Source organism: Callionymus lyra, chromosome 3 (assembly GCF_982586985.1).
Source record: "Callionymus lyra chromosome 3, fCalLyr1.hap1.1, whole genome shotgun sequence".
NCBI lineage: Eukaryota > Metazoa > Chordata > Actinopteri > Syngnathiformes > Callionymidae > Callionymus > Callionymus lyra.
In genome coordinates, this window is record NC_141820.1 from 1,923,871 (window position 1) to 1,943,639 (window position 19,769).

Here is a 19,769-nt window from a genome sequence, read left to right on the forward strand (position 1 = left end):
ACCTGGACATGTCAGGAGTGTCTTCACCTGGACGTGTCAGGAGTGTCTTCACCTGGACGTCTCAGGAGTGTCTTCACCTGGACGTGTCAGGAGCGTCTTCACATGGACGTGTCAAGGGTGTCTTCACCTGGACGTGTCAGGAGCGTCTTCACCTGGACGTGTCAGGAGTGTCTTCACCTGGACGTGTCAGGAGCGTCTTCACCTGGACGTGTCAGGAGCGTCTTCACCTGGACGTGTCAGGAGTGTCTTCACCTGGACGTGTCAGGAGCGTCTTCACCTGGACGCGTCAGGAGTGTCTTCACCTGGATGTGTCAGGAGTGTCTTCACCTGGACGTGTCAGGAGTGTCTTCACCTGGACGCGTCAGGAGTGTCTTCACCTGGACGTGTCAGGAGTGTCTTCACCTGGACGTGTAAGGAGTGTCTTCACCTGGACGTGTCAGGAGTGTCTTCACCTGGACGCGTCAGGAGTGTCTTCAACTGGACGTGTCAGGAGTGTCTTCACCTGGACGTGTCAGGAGCGTCTTCACCTGGACGTGTCAGGAGTGTCTTCACCTGGACGTGTCAGGAGTGTCTTCACCTGGACGTGTCAGGAGTGTCTTCACCTGGACGCGTCAGGAGTGTCTTCACCTTGACGCGTCAGGAGTGTCTTCACCTGGACGTGTCAGGAGTGTCTTCACCTGGACGTGTCAGGAGTGTCTTCACCTGGACGTGTCAGGAGTGTCTTCACCTGGACGTGTCAGGAGTGTCTTCACCTGGACGTGTCAGGAGTGTCTTCACCTGGACGCGTCAGGAGTGTCTTCACCTGGACGTGTCAGGAGTGTCTTCACCTGGACGTGTCAGGAGTGTCTTCACCTGGACGTGTCAGGAGTGTCTTCACCTGGACATGTCAGGAGTGTCTTCACCTGGACGTGTCAGGAGTGTCTTCACCTGGACGTCTCAGGAGTGTCTTCACCTGGACGTGTCAGGAGCGTCTTCACATGGACGTGTCAAGGGTGTCTTCACCTGGACGTGTCAGGAGTGTCTTCACCTGGACGCGTCAGGAGTGTCTTCAACTGGACGTGTCAGGAGTGTCTTCACCTGGACGTGTCAGGAGTGTCTTCACCTGGACGTGTCAGGAGCGTCCTGGACGTGTCAAGGGTGTCTTCACCTGGACGCGTCAGGAGTGTCTTCAACTGGACGTGTCAGGAGTGTCTTCACCTGGACGTGTCAGGAGTGTCTTCACCTGGACGTGTCAGGAGTGTCTTCACCTGGACGTGTCAGGAGTGTCTTCACCTGGACGTGTCAGGAGCGTCTTCACCTGGACGCGTCAGGAGTGTCTTCACCTGGACGTGTCAGGAGTGTCTTCACCTGGACGCGTCAGGAGTGTCTTCACCTGGACGTGTCAGGAGTGTCTTCACCTGGACGTGTCAGGAGTGTCTTCACCTGGACGTGTCAGGAGTGTCTTCACCTGGACGTGTCAGGAGTGTCTTCACCTGGACGTGTAAGGAGTGTCTTCACCTGGACGTGTCAGGAGTGTCTTCACCTGGACGTGTCAGGAGTGTCTTCACCTGGACGTGTCAGGAGCGTCTTCACCTGGACGTGTCAGGAGTGTCTTCACCTGGACGTGTCAGGAGTGTCTTCACCTGGACGCGTCAGGAGTGTCTTCACCTGGACGTGTCAGGAGTGTCTTCACCTGGACGTGTCAGGAGTGTCTTCACCTGGACGTGTCAGGAGTGTCTTCACCTGGACGTGTCAGGAGTGTCTTCACCTGGACGTGTCAGGAGTGTCTTCACCTGGACGTGTCAGGAGTGTCTTCACGGATGTTTTCCTGCCTCAAACATTTCCTCACTGACTAATCCAGATAATAAGTGTTTGTCTCACATTCTTCGCGCTGACGCATCCGACCACGAGTGTGTTTCCACGGCAACAGCAAATATAGTCGTCAGTATACGTCGAACCGAACATTTCAAAAGTTGAAACTTGTTTATCTAAATGTTTTTTATTGTTTATTTTGAAGATAAATGTTTAATTTCACACATAGAGTTTGATATTTTGATTCAAATCATTAAAAAATAAATCTTATAAAGTATTTTTTAATTCATAGTCTTTTAATTTCAATAAATACACGTTGGTGTAATAGAGTCTCCAGACCAAACCAACAGAAAACCGAGCTGCTGATCAAACTCTCGGCCAAAAACACGCCCAAGATTTTTAGAGTGAATTTAAATTCAAGGAATTGAAAATGAAAGAATTTAGAAGATTTATTTTGAAACGATTGGAATGAAATGATCAATTATTGAAAATGTTCGATGATCGAAATCAAACAAAACAAACAATTGAAGGAACAAAATGAAAGGATATAAAAAATGAAGTTTTTAAACACGTTCAATGTTGTCATTGATGTACTGAAGATCATGAAGATGGTGAAGATCTTCCATCAAGTTCTTCTATTTGTCTTTCACGTCACAAGACCATCAGACAAACATCTCCGTCTGAGTCCAACAAGAGAATCTATTCATCAGATGAGGATCAGCTCCTCCAGATCTGATCAGGTTTATGCAGATGATGTCGACGCCCTTAAGCCTGGACCTCGAACACCTGGTCCGAAGAGGAGCTGGTTTGGAGCTCTGGAGAACCTTCTTGATGGCCTGGATGAATGAGAACCTCCTCGGACTCGAGCCAGAGAAGAAGAAGAAGAAGAAGGAGGACGAGAATGAAGGCGTGTCTCGGGGTTTTGTTCGTAGGTGAGGGAGTCAGTTTTCAGTCAAGAGGTCTTTGACCCTCAGATGTTCCTCAAAGACCTGGAGAGGTTGATCCGTCATCCAGGAGAGACTAGAACATGAGTGTGTTGATGTTTTCCACAGGTGTGCGCTTGTGTTGTGAGCTTGTGTTGTGTGCTTGTGTTGTGCATTTGTGAGGTGTGTTTGTGTTCTGCGCTTGTGTTGTGCACTTGTGTTGTGCGCCTGTGTTGTGAGCCTGTGTTGTGCGCCTGTGTTGTGCACCTGTGTTGTGCGCCTGTGTTGTGCGCCTGTGTTGTGCACCTGTGTTGTGCGCCTGTGTTGTGCACTTGTGTTGTGCGCCTGTGTTGTGCGCCTGTGTTGTGCGCCTGTGTTGTGCGCTTGTGTTGTGCACTTGTGTTGTGCGCCTGTGTTGTGCGCCTGTGTTGTGCACTTGTGTTGTGCGCCTGTGTTGTGCACTTGTGTTGTGCGCCTGTGTTGTGCGCCTGTGTTGTGTGCCTGTGTTGTGCACTTGTGTTGTGCGCCTGTGTTGTGCGCCTGTGTTGTGCACTTGTGTTGTGCGCCTGTGTTGTGCGCCTGTGTTGTGCGCTTGTGTTGTGCACTTGTGTTGTGCGCCTGTGTTGTGCGCCTGTGTTGTGCACTTGTGTTGTGCGCCTGTGTTGTGCACTTGTGTTGTGCGCCTGTGTTGTGCGCCTGTGTTGTGCGCCTGTGTTGTGCACTTGTGTTGTGCGCCTGTGTTGTGCGCCTGTGTTGTGCACTTGTGTTGTGCGCCTGTGTTGTGCGCCTGTGTTGTGCACTTGTGTTGTGCGCCTGTGTTGTGCGCCTGTGTTGTGCACTTGTGTTGTGCGCCTGTGTTGTGCGCCTGTGTTGTGCACTTGTGTTGTGCGCCTGTGTTGTGCACTTGTGTTGTGCGCCTGTGTTGTGCGCCTGTGTTGTGCACTTGTGTTGTGCGCCTGTGTTGTGCACTTGTGTTGTGCGCCTGTGTTGTGCACTTGTGTTGTGCGCCTGTGTGTGCGGACGTGTGCAGACTTGTGTCGGCTCTAACAAACTCTCCACCCCAACAGTCTTCGCTCGAGGGCTCAGAGCTCAAGACTTTCACGACACGATTATTGATCAACAACCAAAGAACAAACTTCTAAACAATAACAACGTTGAGAAACACATGTTGTCACTGATAAGAAGTGAAAAAAAAGTCTAAATGTCTTCAAGTCACTTTTGTTACTGGTCTTTGTTTAAATAAAGTCTCATCCTTCTCTGACACCACAAGTCGTGGAGACTCTGAGGCTTCTACAGGTCACATGATCAGAGGAGGACGAGATAATAATAATAGATAATAGATAGATAATATATAGTTAATATATAGTTAATATATAGATAATATATAGATTATAAATAGTTCATATAAAGATAATATATATATTATATATAGATAATATATATATTATCTATAGATAATATATAGATTATCTATAGATAATATATAGATTATCTATAGATATTATATAGATTATATATATTAGAGATTATATAAAGAGTTGGGAAGACATATAAAGACATTTGGGAAGAGTCCGAAAATATTTTACACACATTCACGTCAGCCTGTGAAAATGATGAACGCACACACACACAGAAATACACACATGCACACATACACACACACACATATATATATATACGTATACACACACACACTTCACCTCAGGGATCTGATGTCTTCTTACAATGAGATGGTGGAAACTGCCAGATCTGATTACATCAGAAAACTGGTAGCAGCAAATAAGAAAAACCCCAAAGTGTTGTTTGACACGATTAATTCTCTCGTGTCTCCTGCTCCTCAAATCACGCCTGTCTTCTGTGAAGCTGACAGCAATGATTGTTGAGATTTTTCATTGACAAAATTAAATTGATCAAAGAGAAAATCTCTCCCCCTTTGTTCGGAACCCCTACTGTCTCTGAGCCCATCTCCTCCTCTTGGTCCTCCTTCACTGCTGTATCTCTGGGTGATATTTGTTTGATTATATAAAGAGTATATATAGATAATATATAGATTATAAATAGATAATATATAGATAATATATAGATAATATATAGATTATATATAGATGATATATAGATAATATATAGATAATATATAGATTATATATAGATAATATATAGATTATATATATATGATATATAGATAATATATAGATAATATATAGATGATATATAGATAATATATAGATAATATATAGATTATATATAGATAATATATAGATTATATATATATGATATATAGATAATATATAGATAATATATAGATAATATATAGATAATATATAGATTATATATAGATGATATATAGATAATATATAGATAATATATAGATGATATATAGATAATATATAGATAATATATAGATTATATATAGATAATATATAGATTATATATATGATATATAGATTATATATAGATTATATATAGATAATATATCGATTATATATAGATAATATATAGATGATATATAGATAATATATAGATTATGTATAGATGATATATAGATAATATATAGATAATATATAGATGATATATAGATTATATATAGATAATATATAGATTATAAATAGATAATATATAGATAATATATAGATTATAAATAGATAATATATAGATAATATATAGATTATATATAGATGATATATAGATAATATATAGATTATATATAGATGATATATAGATAATATATAGATTATATATAGATAATATATAGATTATATATAGATGATATATAGATAATATATAGATTATATATAGATGATATATAGATAATATATAGATTATATATAGATAATATATAGATTATATATAGATGATATAGATAATCTATAGATTATATATAGATAATATATAGATAATATATAGATTATATATAGATGATATATAGATAATATATAGATTATATATAGATGATATATAGATAATATATAGATTATATATAGATAATATATAGATAATATATAGATGATATATAGATTATATATAGATAATATATAGATTATAAATAGATAATATATAGATAATATATAGATTATAAATAGATAATATATAGATAATATATAGATTATAAATAGATAATATATAGATAATATATAGATTGTGTATAGTGTATAGATCCTGCTCCTGAGACTCACCTGAACCACCAGCTGACGTCACGTGACTCACAACAGAGCTGTGTGTGTTTGTGTGTTAAATACTATTTATACTTTTATTATATTTTGATTTACTTCAACATTTCTTAATAGAATAAATGTTTATTTCATACTTTTGATTCGACATTTTCTTGATGGACATGATTCAATATTGACTCTGTGTCATGTGATCCTTTTCATGTGTGTTTGTCACGAAGATAAAAAGTGTGTCTTTCCCTGCACTGCTGCCTCCTCGATCCTCAATCGAACCCTGATCACACAGTGTTGGTCCGTGTTCAGATTGTTAGTCGAGCAGTTACACAACCGTTGCACACAAACAACTTGAGGAACACACAGACAGTTGTGTTGAAACATTTGGGAAGAGTCCGAAAATATTTTACACACATTCACGTCAGCCTGTGAAAATGATGAACGCACACACACACAGAAATACACACATGCACACATACACACACACACATATATATAAGTATACACACACACACTTCACCTCAGGGATCTGATGTCTTCTTACAATGAGATGGTGGAAACTGCCAGATCTGATTACATCAGAAAACTGGTAGCAGCAAATAAGAAAAACCCCAAAGTGTTGTTTGACACGATTAATTCTCTCGTGTCTCCTGCTCCTCAAATCACGCCGGTCTTCTGTGAAGCTGACAGCAATGATTGTTGAGATTTTTCATTGACAAAATTAAATTGATCAAAGAGAAAATCTCTCTCCCTTTGTTTGGAACCCCTACTGTCTCTGAGCCCCTCTCCTCCTCTTGGTCCTCCTTCACTGCTGTATCTCTGGGTGATATTTCACTAGTGAACAAGATGAAACCCTCCTCTTGCTCAGATGACGTCCTTCCTTGTAGGCTCTTTATCAAAGTATTTGATGTAATTGGCCCCTGGGTTACCAATATGGTGAACCTCTCCCTTTCCACAGGGGTTTTTATCAGAGCGACACCCATGAGAAGTTTCAGTCTGGCTTCCACTAACATCTACGTAGACAGTGTTACTGAGAGTGTCCAGTGACATCATGATGTTCTGGTTCTCTTGGATCTGTCCTCAGCCTTTGACCCAGTTGAACCAGATCCTGCTGAGAAGACTGAGGGATGAAGACTGTCTGGGTCTGTGTTCCAGTGGTTCTCATATCTTTCTGTTTCAGTGTATCTGTCAATCAAATGAGGTCTGAATCATCTGTTGTGTGGAGTCCCTCAAGGTTCTGTTCTGGGTCCTTTATTGTTTGGACTTGATTTCTGTGGTCAAATCCTGATGTTTCTTCCTCATTTTTGCTGATGACATCCATCTCTACTGCTGTTGATCCAACTGAGCCCCAGAGGCTGAACTTTTTCAATTTTTTCTAGAAATCAAACAATGAGTGAAAACACTTTGAAGCTAAATGTGGACAAAAGTCAAACTCTGGTGATTGTTGATGATAAAGTTGGGTTGAGTCAGTACTTGGGTGACTTATGTCAGTCAAACTGAGGAACCTGGTGTTTGATGAATGTTTCTAGTTCAACACTGAACAAAACTGACACAAACTGTTTCAAGTGAGAAATATCTCTAAACTTAAATGTTGTCACAACATGATCTTATAATGTGTTTGTGTCGTTTAAACTATTGTAACAGTTTGTTTTCATGTCTAAACAAGAAGGATCGTCTCGCCTGCAGTTCATTCAAAACTCTGCAGCCAGAATTCTGAGCCGCTCTAGTAGAAGAACTTACATTTCTCCTTCAAACTCTTCACTGGCTGCTCTAGTAGAAGAACTCACATTTCTCCTTCAAACTCTTCACTGGCTGCTCTAGTAGAAGAACTCACATTTCTCCTTCAAACTCTTCACTGGCTGCTCTAGTAGAAGAACTCACATTTCTCCTTCAAACTCTTCACTGGCTGCTCTAGTAGAATAACTCACATTTCTCCTTCAAACTCTTCACTGGCCGCTCTAGTAGAAGAACTCACATTTCTCCTTCAAACTCTTCACTGGCTGCTCTAGTAGAAGAACTCACATTTCTCCTTCAAACTCTTCACTGGCCGCTCTAGTAGAAGAACTCACATTTCTCCTTCAAACTCTTCACTGGCTGCTCTAGTAGAAGAACTCACATTTCTCCTTCAAACTCTTCACTGGCTGCTCTAGTAGAATAACTCACATTTCTCCTTCAAACTCTTCACTGACTGCTCTAGTAGAAGAACTCACATTTCTCCTTCAAACTCTTCACTGGCTCCTCTAGTAGAAGAACTCACATTTCTCCTTCAAACTCTTCACTGGCTTCCAGTTTCTTTCAGGATCATTTTAAAATTCTGGTTCTTACTTTCAGATCTATTCATGGTCACACACACAAACACACACACACACACACACACACACACACACACACGCACACACACACAGCTGGATGTGTGTTTAAAAGTTGTCTCTGTGTGTTCGTGACTGCGAGTGTCATCACTTGTTTGCTCTTGAAAAACATTTAATAGTTATTCTTGGTACGAACCAACAGGACAGGTGCATCCTGGATCCCACAACACAACTCTGCTGACACACGACACACACTTAAGTGTCTAAAGCTCTTCCTGTGTGTTGACAAAGTGGAATCACATTTATATACAAGTATATACAGTATATATATATATATATATATATATAAGTTGAATTATTCAACAGTAGATTAAATATGTATAAAAAGATACAATCATTGTTCTTGTTAATAAAGTTTTTAAATATGTGTAAAAAGATTCAATCATTGTTCTTGTTAATAAAGTTTTTAAATATGTGTAAAAAGATACAATCATTGTTCTTGTTAATAAAGTTTTTAAATATGTGTAAAAAGATACAATCATTGTTCTTGTTAATAAAGTTTTTAAATATGTGTAAAAAGATACAATCATTGTTCTTGTTAATAAAGTTTTTAAATATGTGTAAAAAGATACAATCATTGTTCTTGTTAATAAAGTTTTTAAATATGTGTAAAAAGATTCAATCATTGTTCTTGTTAATAAAGTTTTTAAATATGTGTAAAAAGATACAATCATTGTTCTTGTTAATAAAGTTTTTAAATATGTGTAAAAAGATACAATCATTGTTCTTGTTAATAAAGTTTTTAAATATGTGTAAAAAGATACAATCATTGTTCTTGTTAATAAAGTTTTTAAATATGTGTAAAAAGATACAATCATTGTTCTTGTTAATAAAGTTTTTAAATATGTGTAAAAAGATTCAATCATTGTTCTTGTTAATAAAGTTTTTAAATATGTGTAAAAAGATACAATCATTGTTCTTGTTAATAAAGTTTTTAAATATGTGTAAAAAGATACAATCATTGTTCTTGTTAATAAAGTTTTTAAATATGTGTAAAAAGATTCAATCATTGTTCTTGTTAATAAAGTTTTTAAATATGTGTAAAAAGTTACAATCATTGTTCTTGTTAATAAAGTTTTTAAATATGTGTAAAAAGATACAATCATTGTTCTTGTTAACTGTACATGTTAATAAAGTTTTAAATAAGTTGTTCGTCTCATGTTTGTTGACGATGAAAGTCGCCCACACTGACACCAAGAGGCTGGAGGTGGAAGTGCAGTTCTGAATAAAAGCCACACTACAGACAAATTAAAATTTATTGAGAAATCTGAACCTGCTCCGAGGTTTTATATACATCACATAAATACAGATCCTCGTTCTAAACACTTTCATTCACACAAACAATCCATAATCCCTCAAAACAAAGAGAAACGGATGCATTTGATCGAGTTAAACGGATCAATTCTAAAGACGCAGGATTATGAGGAACTGTGAGAAACTTGATGTTCGGGGAAGAAATAAAGTTTTATCTAATGTCTTGATGCTCGAGCGTGACCTTCGAGAGTCAAAGTGAGCTTTGAGTCCATGTTGTGTTTCAGTGTCAGCAGTGACGTTCTTCCATCATCCTGATGTTCTCCTGACGTCCTCCTGAAGTTCTCCTGATGTTCTCCTGACGTCCTCCTGAAGTTCTCCTGATGTTCTCCTCACGTCCTCCTGACGTCCTCCTGAAGTTCTCCTGACGTCCTCCTGAAGTTCTCCTGATGTTCTCCTCACGTCCTCCTGACGTCCTCGTGACGTCCTCCTGAAGTTCTCCTCACGTCCTCCTGACGTCCTCCTGAAGTTCTCCTGACGTCCTCCTGAAGTTCTCCTCACGTCCTCCTGATGTTCTCCTGACGTCCTCCTGACGTCCTCCTGACGTCCTCCTGACGTCCTCCCGACGTCCTCCCGACGTCCTCCCGACGTCCTCCTGACGTTCTCCTCACGTCCTCCTGACGTCCTCCTGACGTCCTCCTGATGTCCTCCTGAAGTTCTCCTGACGTCCTCCTGATGTTCTCCTCACGTCCTCCTGATGTTCTCCTCACGTCCTCCTGATGTTCTCCTCACGTCCTCCTTAAGTTCTCCTCACATCCTCCTGATGTTCTCCTGACGTCCTCCTGACGTCCTCCTGACGTCCTCCTGACGTCCTCCTGACGTCCTCCTGACGTCCTCCTGACGTCCTCCTCACGTCCTCCTGATGTTCTCCTCACGTCCTCCTGACGTCCTCCTGACGTCCTCCTGATGTTCTCCTCACGTCCTCCTGACGTCCTCCTGATGTTCTCCTCACGTCCTCCTGACGTCCTCCTGACGTCCTCCTGACGTCCTCCTGATGTTCTCCTGACGTCCTCCTGACGTCCTCCTGATGTTCTCCTCACGTCCTCCTGATGTTCTCCTGACGTCCTCCTGACGTCCTCCTGACGTCCTCCTGATGTTCTCCCCACGTCCTCCTGATGTTCTCCCCACGTCCTCCTGACGTCGTCCTGACGTCCTCCTCGCGTCCTCCTGATGTTCTCCTGATGTTCTCCCCACATCCTCGTCACGTCCTCCAGGCTCTAGCGCACAGCTTTGACGGGGCTCTTGAAGCTGGACGCCGCCTGCAGCTGCAGCTGATAGGCCATCGGGTGGATCTTGAATCCGTAGAGTCTTTGAAGAAACACGTGGAGAAGTTTTGTTACTTTAGAAATTCCGTCTCGACAAACAAGAAGTGATGGAAGATAAACACGTCAGTCTCAGTGTTTGATCTCCAGGTGGAGGCGCCGAGGTGTTTAGTCACATCCATCGTCACCATGTGACCTTTGCTGCTTAACTTACACTAACAAATGTATCATGTGACTGATTTAAACCATATAAATGTATCATGTGACTGATATGAACAATATAAATGTATCATGTGACTGATATGAACAATATAAATGTATCATGTGACTGATTTAAACCATATAAATGTATCATGTGACTGATTTAAACCATATAAATGTATCATGTGACTGATATGAACAATATAAATGTATCATGTGACTGATATGAACAATATAAATGTATCATGTGACTGATTTAAACCATATACATGTATCATGTGACTGATATGAACAATATAAATGTATCATGTGACTGATATGAACAATATAAATGTATCATGTGACTGATGTGAACAATATAAATGTATCATGTGACTGATTTAAACAATATAAATGTATCATGTGACTGATTTAAACAATATAAATGTATCATGTGACTGATATGAACACTATAAATGTATCATGTGACTGATTTAAACAATATAAATGTATCATGTGACTGATTTAAACCATATAAATGTATCATGTGACTGATTTAAACAATATAAATGTATCATGTGACTGATTTAAACAATATAAATGTATCATGTGACTGATATGAACACTATAAATGTATCATGTGACAGATTTAAACAATATAAATGTATCATGTGACTGATTTAAACCATATAAATGTATCATGTGACTGATATGAACACTATAAATGTATCATGTGACAGATTTAAACAATATAAATGTATCATGTGACTGATTTAAACCATATAAATGTATCATGTGACTGATATGAACAATATAAATGTATCATGTGACTGATATGAACAATATAAATGTATCATGTGACTGATTTAAACCATATAAATGTATCATGTGACTGATTTAAACAATATAAATGTATCATGTGACTGATTTAAACAATATAAATGTATCATGTGACTGATTTAAACAATATAAATGTATCATGTGACTGATTTAAACAATATAAATGTATCATGTGACTGATATGAACACTATAAATGTATCATGTGACAGATTTAAACAATATAAATGTATCATGTGACTGATTTAAACCATATAAATGTATCATGTGACTGATATGAACAATATAAATGTATCATGTGACTGATATGAACAATATAAATGTATCATGTGACTGATTTAAACCATATAAATGTATCATGTGACTGATATGAACAATATAAATGTATCATGTGACTGATATGAACAATATAAATGTATCATGTGACTGATGTGAACAATATAAATGTATCATGTGACTGATTTAAACAATATAAATGTATCATGTGACTGATTTAAACAATATAAATGTATCATGTGACTGATATGAACACTATAAATGTATCATGTGACTGATTTAAACAATATAAATGTATCATGTGACTGATATTAACAATATAAATGTATCATGTGACTGATATTAACAATATAAATGTATCATGTGACTGATTTAAACAATATAAATGTATCATGTGACTGATATGAACAATATAAATGTATCATGTGACTGATATGAACACTATAAATGTATCATGTGACTGATATGAACAATATAAATGTGTCATGTGACTGATATGAACACTATAAATGTATCATGTGACTGATATGAACACTATAAATGTATCATGTGACTGATATGAACACTATAAATGTATCATGTGACTGATATGAACACTATAAATGTATCATGTGACTGATATGAACACTATAAATGTATCATGTGACTGATATGAACAATATAAATGTATCATGTGACTGATATGAACAATATAAATGTATCATGTGACTGATATGAACACTATAAATGTATCATGTGACTGATATGAACAATATAAATGTATCATGTGACTGATATGAACACTATAAATGTATCATGTGACTGATATGAACAATATAAATGTATCATGTGACTGATATGAACACTATAAATGTATCATGTGACTGATATGAACAATATAAATGTATCATGTGACTGATATGAACAATATAAATGTATCATGTGACTGATTTAAACAATATAAATGTATCATGTGACTGATATGAACACTATAAATGTATCATGTGACTGATATGAACAATATAAATGTATCATGTGACTGATTTAAACAATATAAATGTATCATGTGACTGATATTAACAATATAAATGTATCATGTGACTGATATGAACAATATAAATGTATCATGTGACTGATATGAACAATATAAATGTATCATGTGACTGATATGAACACTATAATGTATCATGTGACTGATATGAACAATATAAATGTATCATGTGACTGATATGAACAATATAAATGTATCATGTGACTGATATGAACACTATAAATGTATCATGTGACTGATATGAACAATATAAATGTATCATGTGACTGATATGAACACTATAAATGTATCATGTGACTGATATGAACAATATAAATGTATCATGTGACTGATATGAACACTATAAATGTATCATGTGACTGATATGAACAATATAAATGTATCATGTGACTGATATGAACAATATAAATGTATCATGTGACTGATTTAAACAATATAAATGTATCATGTGACTGATATGAACACTATAAATGTATCATGTGACTGATATGAACAATATAAATGTATCATGTGACTGATTTAAACAATATAAATGTATCATGTGACTGATTTAAACCATATAAATGTATCATGTGACTGATATGAACACTATAAATGTATCATGTGACTGATATGAACAATATAAATGTATCATGTGACTGATATGAACAATATAAATGTATCATGTGACTGATATGAACAATATAAATGCCACAGGAAGATCCACTGACCTGGGCACGAACTGGTTGGCGGGCCTCTTGGGTCGGTACTCCGGGTGGACCATGAACAGCATGTGAGGGAAGCCGGTGCCGAAGTAGGCTCCGTCGGTGTGGTGGTGCCTGGAGGACTTGGGGGTGTAGACGTCCATGCACTTGGGGCAGTAGAGCTTCACCATGGCCTCGCCCGGGATGTCCGAGAGTCCTGAGAAGAGCCGGCAGCAGTTTAGAAGGACCTGTTTCTCACCTTTTACAACCTGAACAATGATTCCACGCAAATGTTTGTTGTCAAAAGTACAAATGAAGGGAAGTGTTTTATTTCATTAACCGGAATATATTCATGACTCTGTTTGGTTGAAGTTCTATTTGTGTTTAAGAATATTTAACACACGTTGGAAAATGACAAACTATTGAAAAACAACAACATGACGTTGATTTTTTCATTCATTAAAAATGATTAACTGAAAAAAAGATTTTATCTTCTCTTAATTGACAACTAACTAGGTTAACGAGCAGACTGACCGATGGGCAGCATGGACTGGTTCTCACAGTAGACCCGCGGACAGTAACCGAAGTCTCCTTGTTGGTACTTCTCCAGCTGGAAGACAAGAGTTGCTCTTACATCAGGAGGTTCTGATCCAAAGTGTTCAGCCACAGAATCAGAGACGTCACAGTATTGAGTAAATTCACCTTAGAAACGGTGAAAATTATTATTATTATTTGTTTTTTTAATCTTTTTTTTTTACATACACATATACTGTTTGTTTCATATATATGTATATATACAAACATATATATGTATATGTATGTATATATACATACATATAATACATACATATTCTTTTAAATTCAGGGTCACGGGGAGACTGGAGTCTATCCCAGTATCATTGGGCAAGAGTGGTATTTCAAACAAACATTTCAGTCTCACCATCTGAAATGTTCTTCTCTAAACTAACGTAGAGGTCAGGTTCCTCTGGAGTCTAAACATCTGAAATGTTCTACTCTAAACTAACGTAGAGGTCAGGTTCCTCTGGAGTCTCACCATCTGAAATGTTCTACTCTAAACTAACGTAGAGGTCAGGTTCCTCTGGAGTCTAAACATCTGAAATGTTCTACTCTAAACTAACGTAGAGGTCAGGTTCCTCTGGAGTCTCACCATCTGAAATGTTCTACTCTAAACTAACGTAGAGGTCAGGTTCCTCTGGAGTCTCACCATCTGAAATGTTCTTCTCTAAACTAACGTAGAGGTCAGGTTCCTCTGGAGTCTAAACATCTGAAATGTTCTACTCTAAACTAACGTAGAGGTCAGGTTCCTCTGGAGTCTAAACATCTGAAATGTTCTACTCTAAACTAACGTAGAGGTCAGGTTCCTCTGGAGTCTCACCATCTGAAATGTTCTACTCTAAACTAACGTAGAGGTCAGGTTCCTCTGGAGTCTAAACATCTGAAATGTTCTACTCTAAACTAACGTAGAGGTCAGGTTCCTCTGGAGTCTCACCATCTGAAATGTTCTACTCTAAACTAACGTAGAGGTCAGGTTCCTCTGGAGTCTCACCATCTGAAATGTTCTTCTCTAAACTAACGTAGAGGTCAGGTTCCTCTGGAGTCTAAACATCTGAAATGTTCTACTCTAAACTAACGTAGAGGTCAGGTTCCTCTGGAGTCTAAACATCTGAAATGTTGTACTCTAAACTAACGTAGAGGTCAGGTTCCTCTGGAGTCTAAACATCTGAAATGTTCTACTCTAAACTAACGTAGAGGTCAGGTTCCTCTGGAGTCTAACTATCTGAAATGTTCTTCTCTAAACTAACGTAGAGGTCAGGTTCCTCTGGAGTCTAAACATCTGAAATGTTCTACTCTAAACTAACGTAGAGGTCAGGTTCCTCTGGAGTCTCACCATCTGAAATGTTCTACTCTAAACTAACGTAGAGGTCAGGTTCCTCTGGAGTCTAAACATCTGAAATGTTCTACTCTAAACTAACGTAGAGGTCAGGTTCCTCTGGAGTCTAAACATCTGAAATGTTCTACTCTAAACTAACGTAGAGGTCAGGTTCCTCTGGAGTCTAAACATCTGAAATGTTCTACTCTAAACTAACGTAGAGGTCAGGTTCCTCTGGAGTCTCACCATCTGAAATGTTCTTCTCTAAACTAACGTAGAGGTCAGGTTCCTCTGGAGTCTCACCATCTGAAATGTTCTTCTCTAAACTAACGTAGAGGTCAGGTTCCTCTGGAGTCTAAACATCTGAAATGTTCTACTCTAAACTAACGTAGAGGTCAGGTTCCTCTGGAATCTCACCATCTGAAATGTTCTTCTCTAAACTAACGTAGAGGTCAGGTTCCTCTGGAGTCTAAACATCTGAAATGTTCTACTCTAAACTAACGTAGAGGTCAGGTTCCTCTGGAGTCTCACCATCTGAAATGTTCTTCTCTAAACTAACGTAGAGGTCAGGTTCCTCTGGAGTCTCACCATCTGAAATGTTCTTCTCTAAACTAACGTAGAGGTCAGGTTCCTCTGGAGTCTAAACATCTGAAATGTTCTACTCTAAACTAACGTAGAGGTCAGGTTCCTCTGGAATCTCACCATCTGAAATGTTCTTCTCTAAACTAACGTAGAGGTCAGGTTCCTCTGGAGTCTCACCATCTGAAATGTTCTTCTCTAAACTAACGTAGAGGTCAGGTTCCTCTGGAGTCTCACCATCTGAAATGTTCTACTCTAAACTAACATAGAGGTCAGGTTCCTCTGGAGTCTCACCATCTGAAATGTTCTTCTCTAAACTAACGTAGAGGTCAGGTTCCTCTGGAGTCTCACCATCTGAAATGTTCTTCTCTAAACTAACGTAGAGGTCAGGTTCCTCTGGAGTCTAAACATCTGAAATGTTCTACTCTAAACTAACGTAGAGGTCAGGTTCCTCTGGAGTCTCACCATCTGAAATGTTCTACTCTAAACTAACGTAGAGGTCAGGTTCCTCTGGAGTCTAAACATCTGAAATGTTCTACTCTAAACTAACGTAGAGGTCAGGTTCCTCTGGAGTCTCACCATCTGAAATGTCCTACTCTAAACTAAGGTAGAGGTCAGGTTCCTCTGGAGTCTAAACATCTGAAATGTTCTAGTCTAAACTAACGTAGAGGTCAGGTTCCTCTGGAGTCTCACCATCTGAAATGTTCTACTCGAAACTAACATAGAGGTCAGGTTCCTCTGGAGTCTCACCATCTGAAATGTTCTTCTCTAAACTAACGTAGAGGTCAGGTTCCTCTGGAGTCTAAACATCTGAAATGTTCTTCTCTAAACTAACGTAGAGGTCAGGTTCCTCTGGAGTCTAAACATCTGAAATTTTCTTCTCTAAACAAACGTAGAGGTCAGGTTCCTCTGGAGTCTCACCATCTGAAATGTTCTACTCTAAACTAACGTAGAGGTCAGGTTCCTCACCATCTGTGCGATGCCTCTGTTGGTGAGGATGTAGCGAGCGTGGATCAGGCCATACAGCATCTCCGCCGCCTGCTCGATCAGGTCGCTCTGGTTAGGATTGTCTTCCAGCTCCTCGTCTGAAGACACAAGAAAGCGTCTTCACGCTGCTTCACTCCGAGCACCTGAAGGTGGAGACGCACCTGGCTCTAGGTCCAGGATCATGTCCAGAGCTTGGCGGTAGTGAGGAACCTGCTCGTTGAGGCCCGTCAGGTTGAACTTGTCCTGGATATAGTCTTCATCCACCTGGACACACGGTGAAGATCAGAACCAGAAGAACCAGTCAGTACTTCTGTCTTCCTACGTTCTTTGTATCACAACATAGATTCAAAAAAACACTTTTAACCTTTTGTTCGTCATTCACAGGTTCAAAGACAGAAATATTCTCAACTACTACGACTTTAGAGCAGTTTTTGATTGATTTTTTTTTTTAAATGTATAACATATTTGTTACATGTACTATAAAAGAAAGAAAAGAAAATTGATGGATAAAAAACATATTCCTTTGACTTATTCTTACTCCTTTTTTGAAATAAAGTGTGTTTTACGTGATGGATAAATGTAAATGTTTGTATTTTCATAGATTTATATTTCATACATTAATGACATACTTTAAGTTCATTGTTCAAGCATCATCATTTGTAAAATTCAACATATATTCTCAATTCCCGTTTAAAAATAAACATGTATTTATGTTGTTTTACAATCACAAGGGAGAAATGTAATAAATTGTACATCATGACATTTATTACTCCTCGTTAAACAGGTTCAAACTATAGAATCTTTATTTTATCCATTTGACTTCAGACTGTATTTGATTGACAAGGAGCTGTTTTGGTATTTGACATGTTCAACCTCATCGTCAGCAAAGAAAGAAACAAACTCAGAGCTTCACGTGCTTGACAACAGTGAGGAACCGTCGGTTTAGAGGTCGTTCACGTCACCGAGCCAGAGGTCAAAGATCACGGAGCTGAGATCAGTCACTGCCTGTGATGCTCCTGAAGGAAACCACGTGTGTTTGACCTAAACTATTGTTTATCTTCTTCTTCCTTGTGACATTTGACTATCAAAATGTTTTTTAAATAATCTTGAAGATACAAAGTTGTTCATCATTTTTTTTCTTCTAAAATATTTATCAGTGTTAGACTATTGTTTAATGGATAATGTGTGTCAATCCGTGGGTTTAAGGTTTTTTTTTAAATGGTATTCAAAGTGTATTACGAAGGAGACACGGTCATGATAGAACAAAATGATGCAATTTTTCAGTATATAAAAGGACATCTTTCTTATACAGTACATCTACATTTAAGTGTTGCATAAATATATACACGTTGAGATCAATCACAGCCCAGATGACTTTTTTCAAGGCCTTTTACTTTTCATTCAAGTGTAAAAACACTAAAATCTCATGTTTAAAATCTGTAATCTTGTTTTTAAAAGCGTCCACAACATTCCAAATGTTTAACAAATGGTAAAATATTTCCTTATTTTTCACACTTTAACGATCGAGCCACGCTGACGTCTCATCGGTCGATGAAACCAAACTAACTCAAGAACCTTCGTGTTAACCGACACCCGAGAAGACCCAGCATGCAACTGGACATCCGTGTCAGTGGATGTAGGTCATGTTCAGAAGAACACAAACTTCCAACATGTGAGGTTTGTCAGGTGAGATTTGCAGGTCGTCTGGGACTCGGACAGTTACGCAGAACACCAGACGTTTGTTCTCAGGCGCTTGACTCGCCACACTGTGACCTCAGACTCTTGTTCATATTTCCATAGAAAGATGGATAGAAGGATAGAAGGATAGAGAAATGAACTAAAGGTCAATAACAGCAGCAGAGGCCAGAAGTTCACGACTTTCATTCCCTCACTTCACAGAAGAACTCGTTTCCTCGGAGTCCACAGAACCAGGAGATCCACGACACCTCTTCAGAACTGCTCATCTTGTTGACCTGCGGGGGACGGGGAGGTCAGAGGTCAGCGGAAGCACGACGGCTAACCATGCTAGGCTAACTCGACTGTTCGTGCTGGGACTTGTTATGATCTCATCGGTTTCAAAACATTCTTTGACACTTGTGTTGACTCCACTACACCGTGATAAGAACTGCTACACACATCGTTGTGCGTCACGAAGTCAGATGTGTAACTTTTTATCGGCTAAATGCTAACACACGATGCTAATGTACGGTTTAACGTAACGCCGTGTTTATGCCTGATCTCGCTTCTTTGCTAGAGCTTTGCACGTCATCCTCAAGGCCACTTACCTCAAAATAAAAGATGTGCGACTCCCCAGATTGAATGTATCATCAAAATACAGAAGACAAAAATAGTAAACAGCTCGTTCTTGTTCGACGGTCCTGTGTAGTGAGGCAGTGCTGCCACCCAGCGGTCGCTCTACGAAACTCCACGTGTGAAGACGGAAGTAGAACTTTATTCTGGTCCTGATAAACAACAAGAAATGACAAAT

General features: G+C 38.7%; 1 protein-coding gene across 1 annotated transcript; it reads right to left on the bottom strand.

Moving 5' to 3' along the window:
* Positions 1-9,486: 9,486 nt before the first annotated feature.
* Positions 9,487-19,690, bottom strand: csnk2b (casein kinase 2, beta polypeptide). Its single transcript, XM_087786147.1, has 7 exons — positions 19,567-19,690; positions 19,174-19,254; positions 17,443-17,545; positions 17,264-17,379; positions 14,359-14,434; positions 13,852-14,041; positions 9,487-10,863 (listed from the first exon to the last, which is right to left on the bottom strand). Exons 2-7 carry the CDS (start codon positions 19,243-19,245, stop codon positions 10,773-10,775), a joined length of 648 nt encoding a protein of 215 aa, XP_087642273.1. The 5' UTR covers positions 19,246-19,254; positions 19,567-19,690; the 3' UTR covers positions 9,487-10,772.
* Positions 19,691-19,769: the final 79 nt, after the last annotated feature.

Excerpts from the sequence above, each read along its gene's own strand:
- csnk2b (XM_087786147.1), bottom strand. The coding sequence starts at position 19,245 with ATGAGCAGTTCTGAAGAGGTGTCGTGGATCTCCTGGTTCTGTGGACTC. Across the intron at positions 17,546-19,173 it reads GAAACGAGTTCTTCTGTGAA|GTGGATGAAGACTATATCCA; the intron begins GTGAGGGAATGA and ends CCGTGTGTCCAG. Across the intron at positions 14,042-14,358 it reads CCAGTCCATGCTGCCCATCG|GACTCTCGGACATCCCGGGC; the intron begins GTCAGTCTGCTC and ends GGCTCTTCTCAG.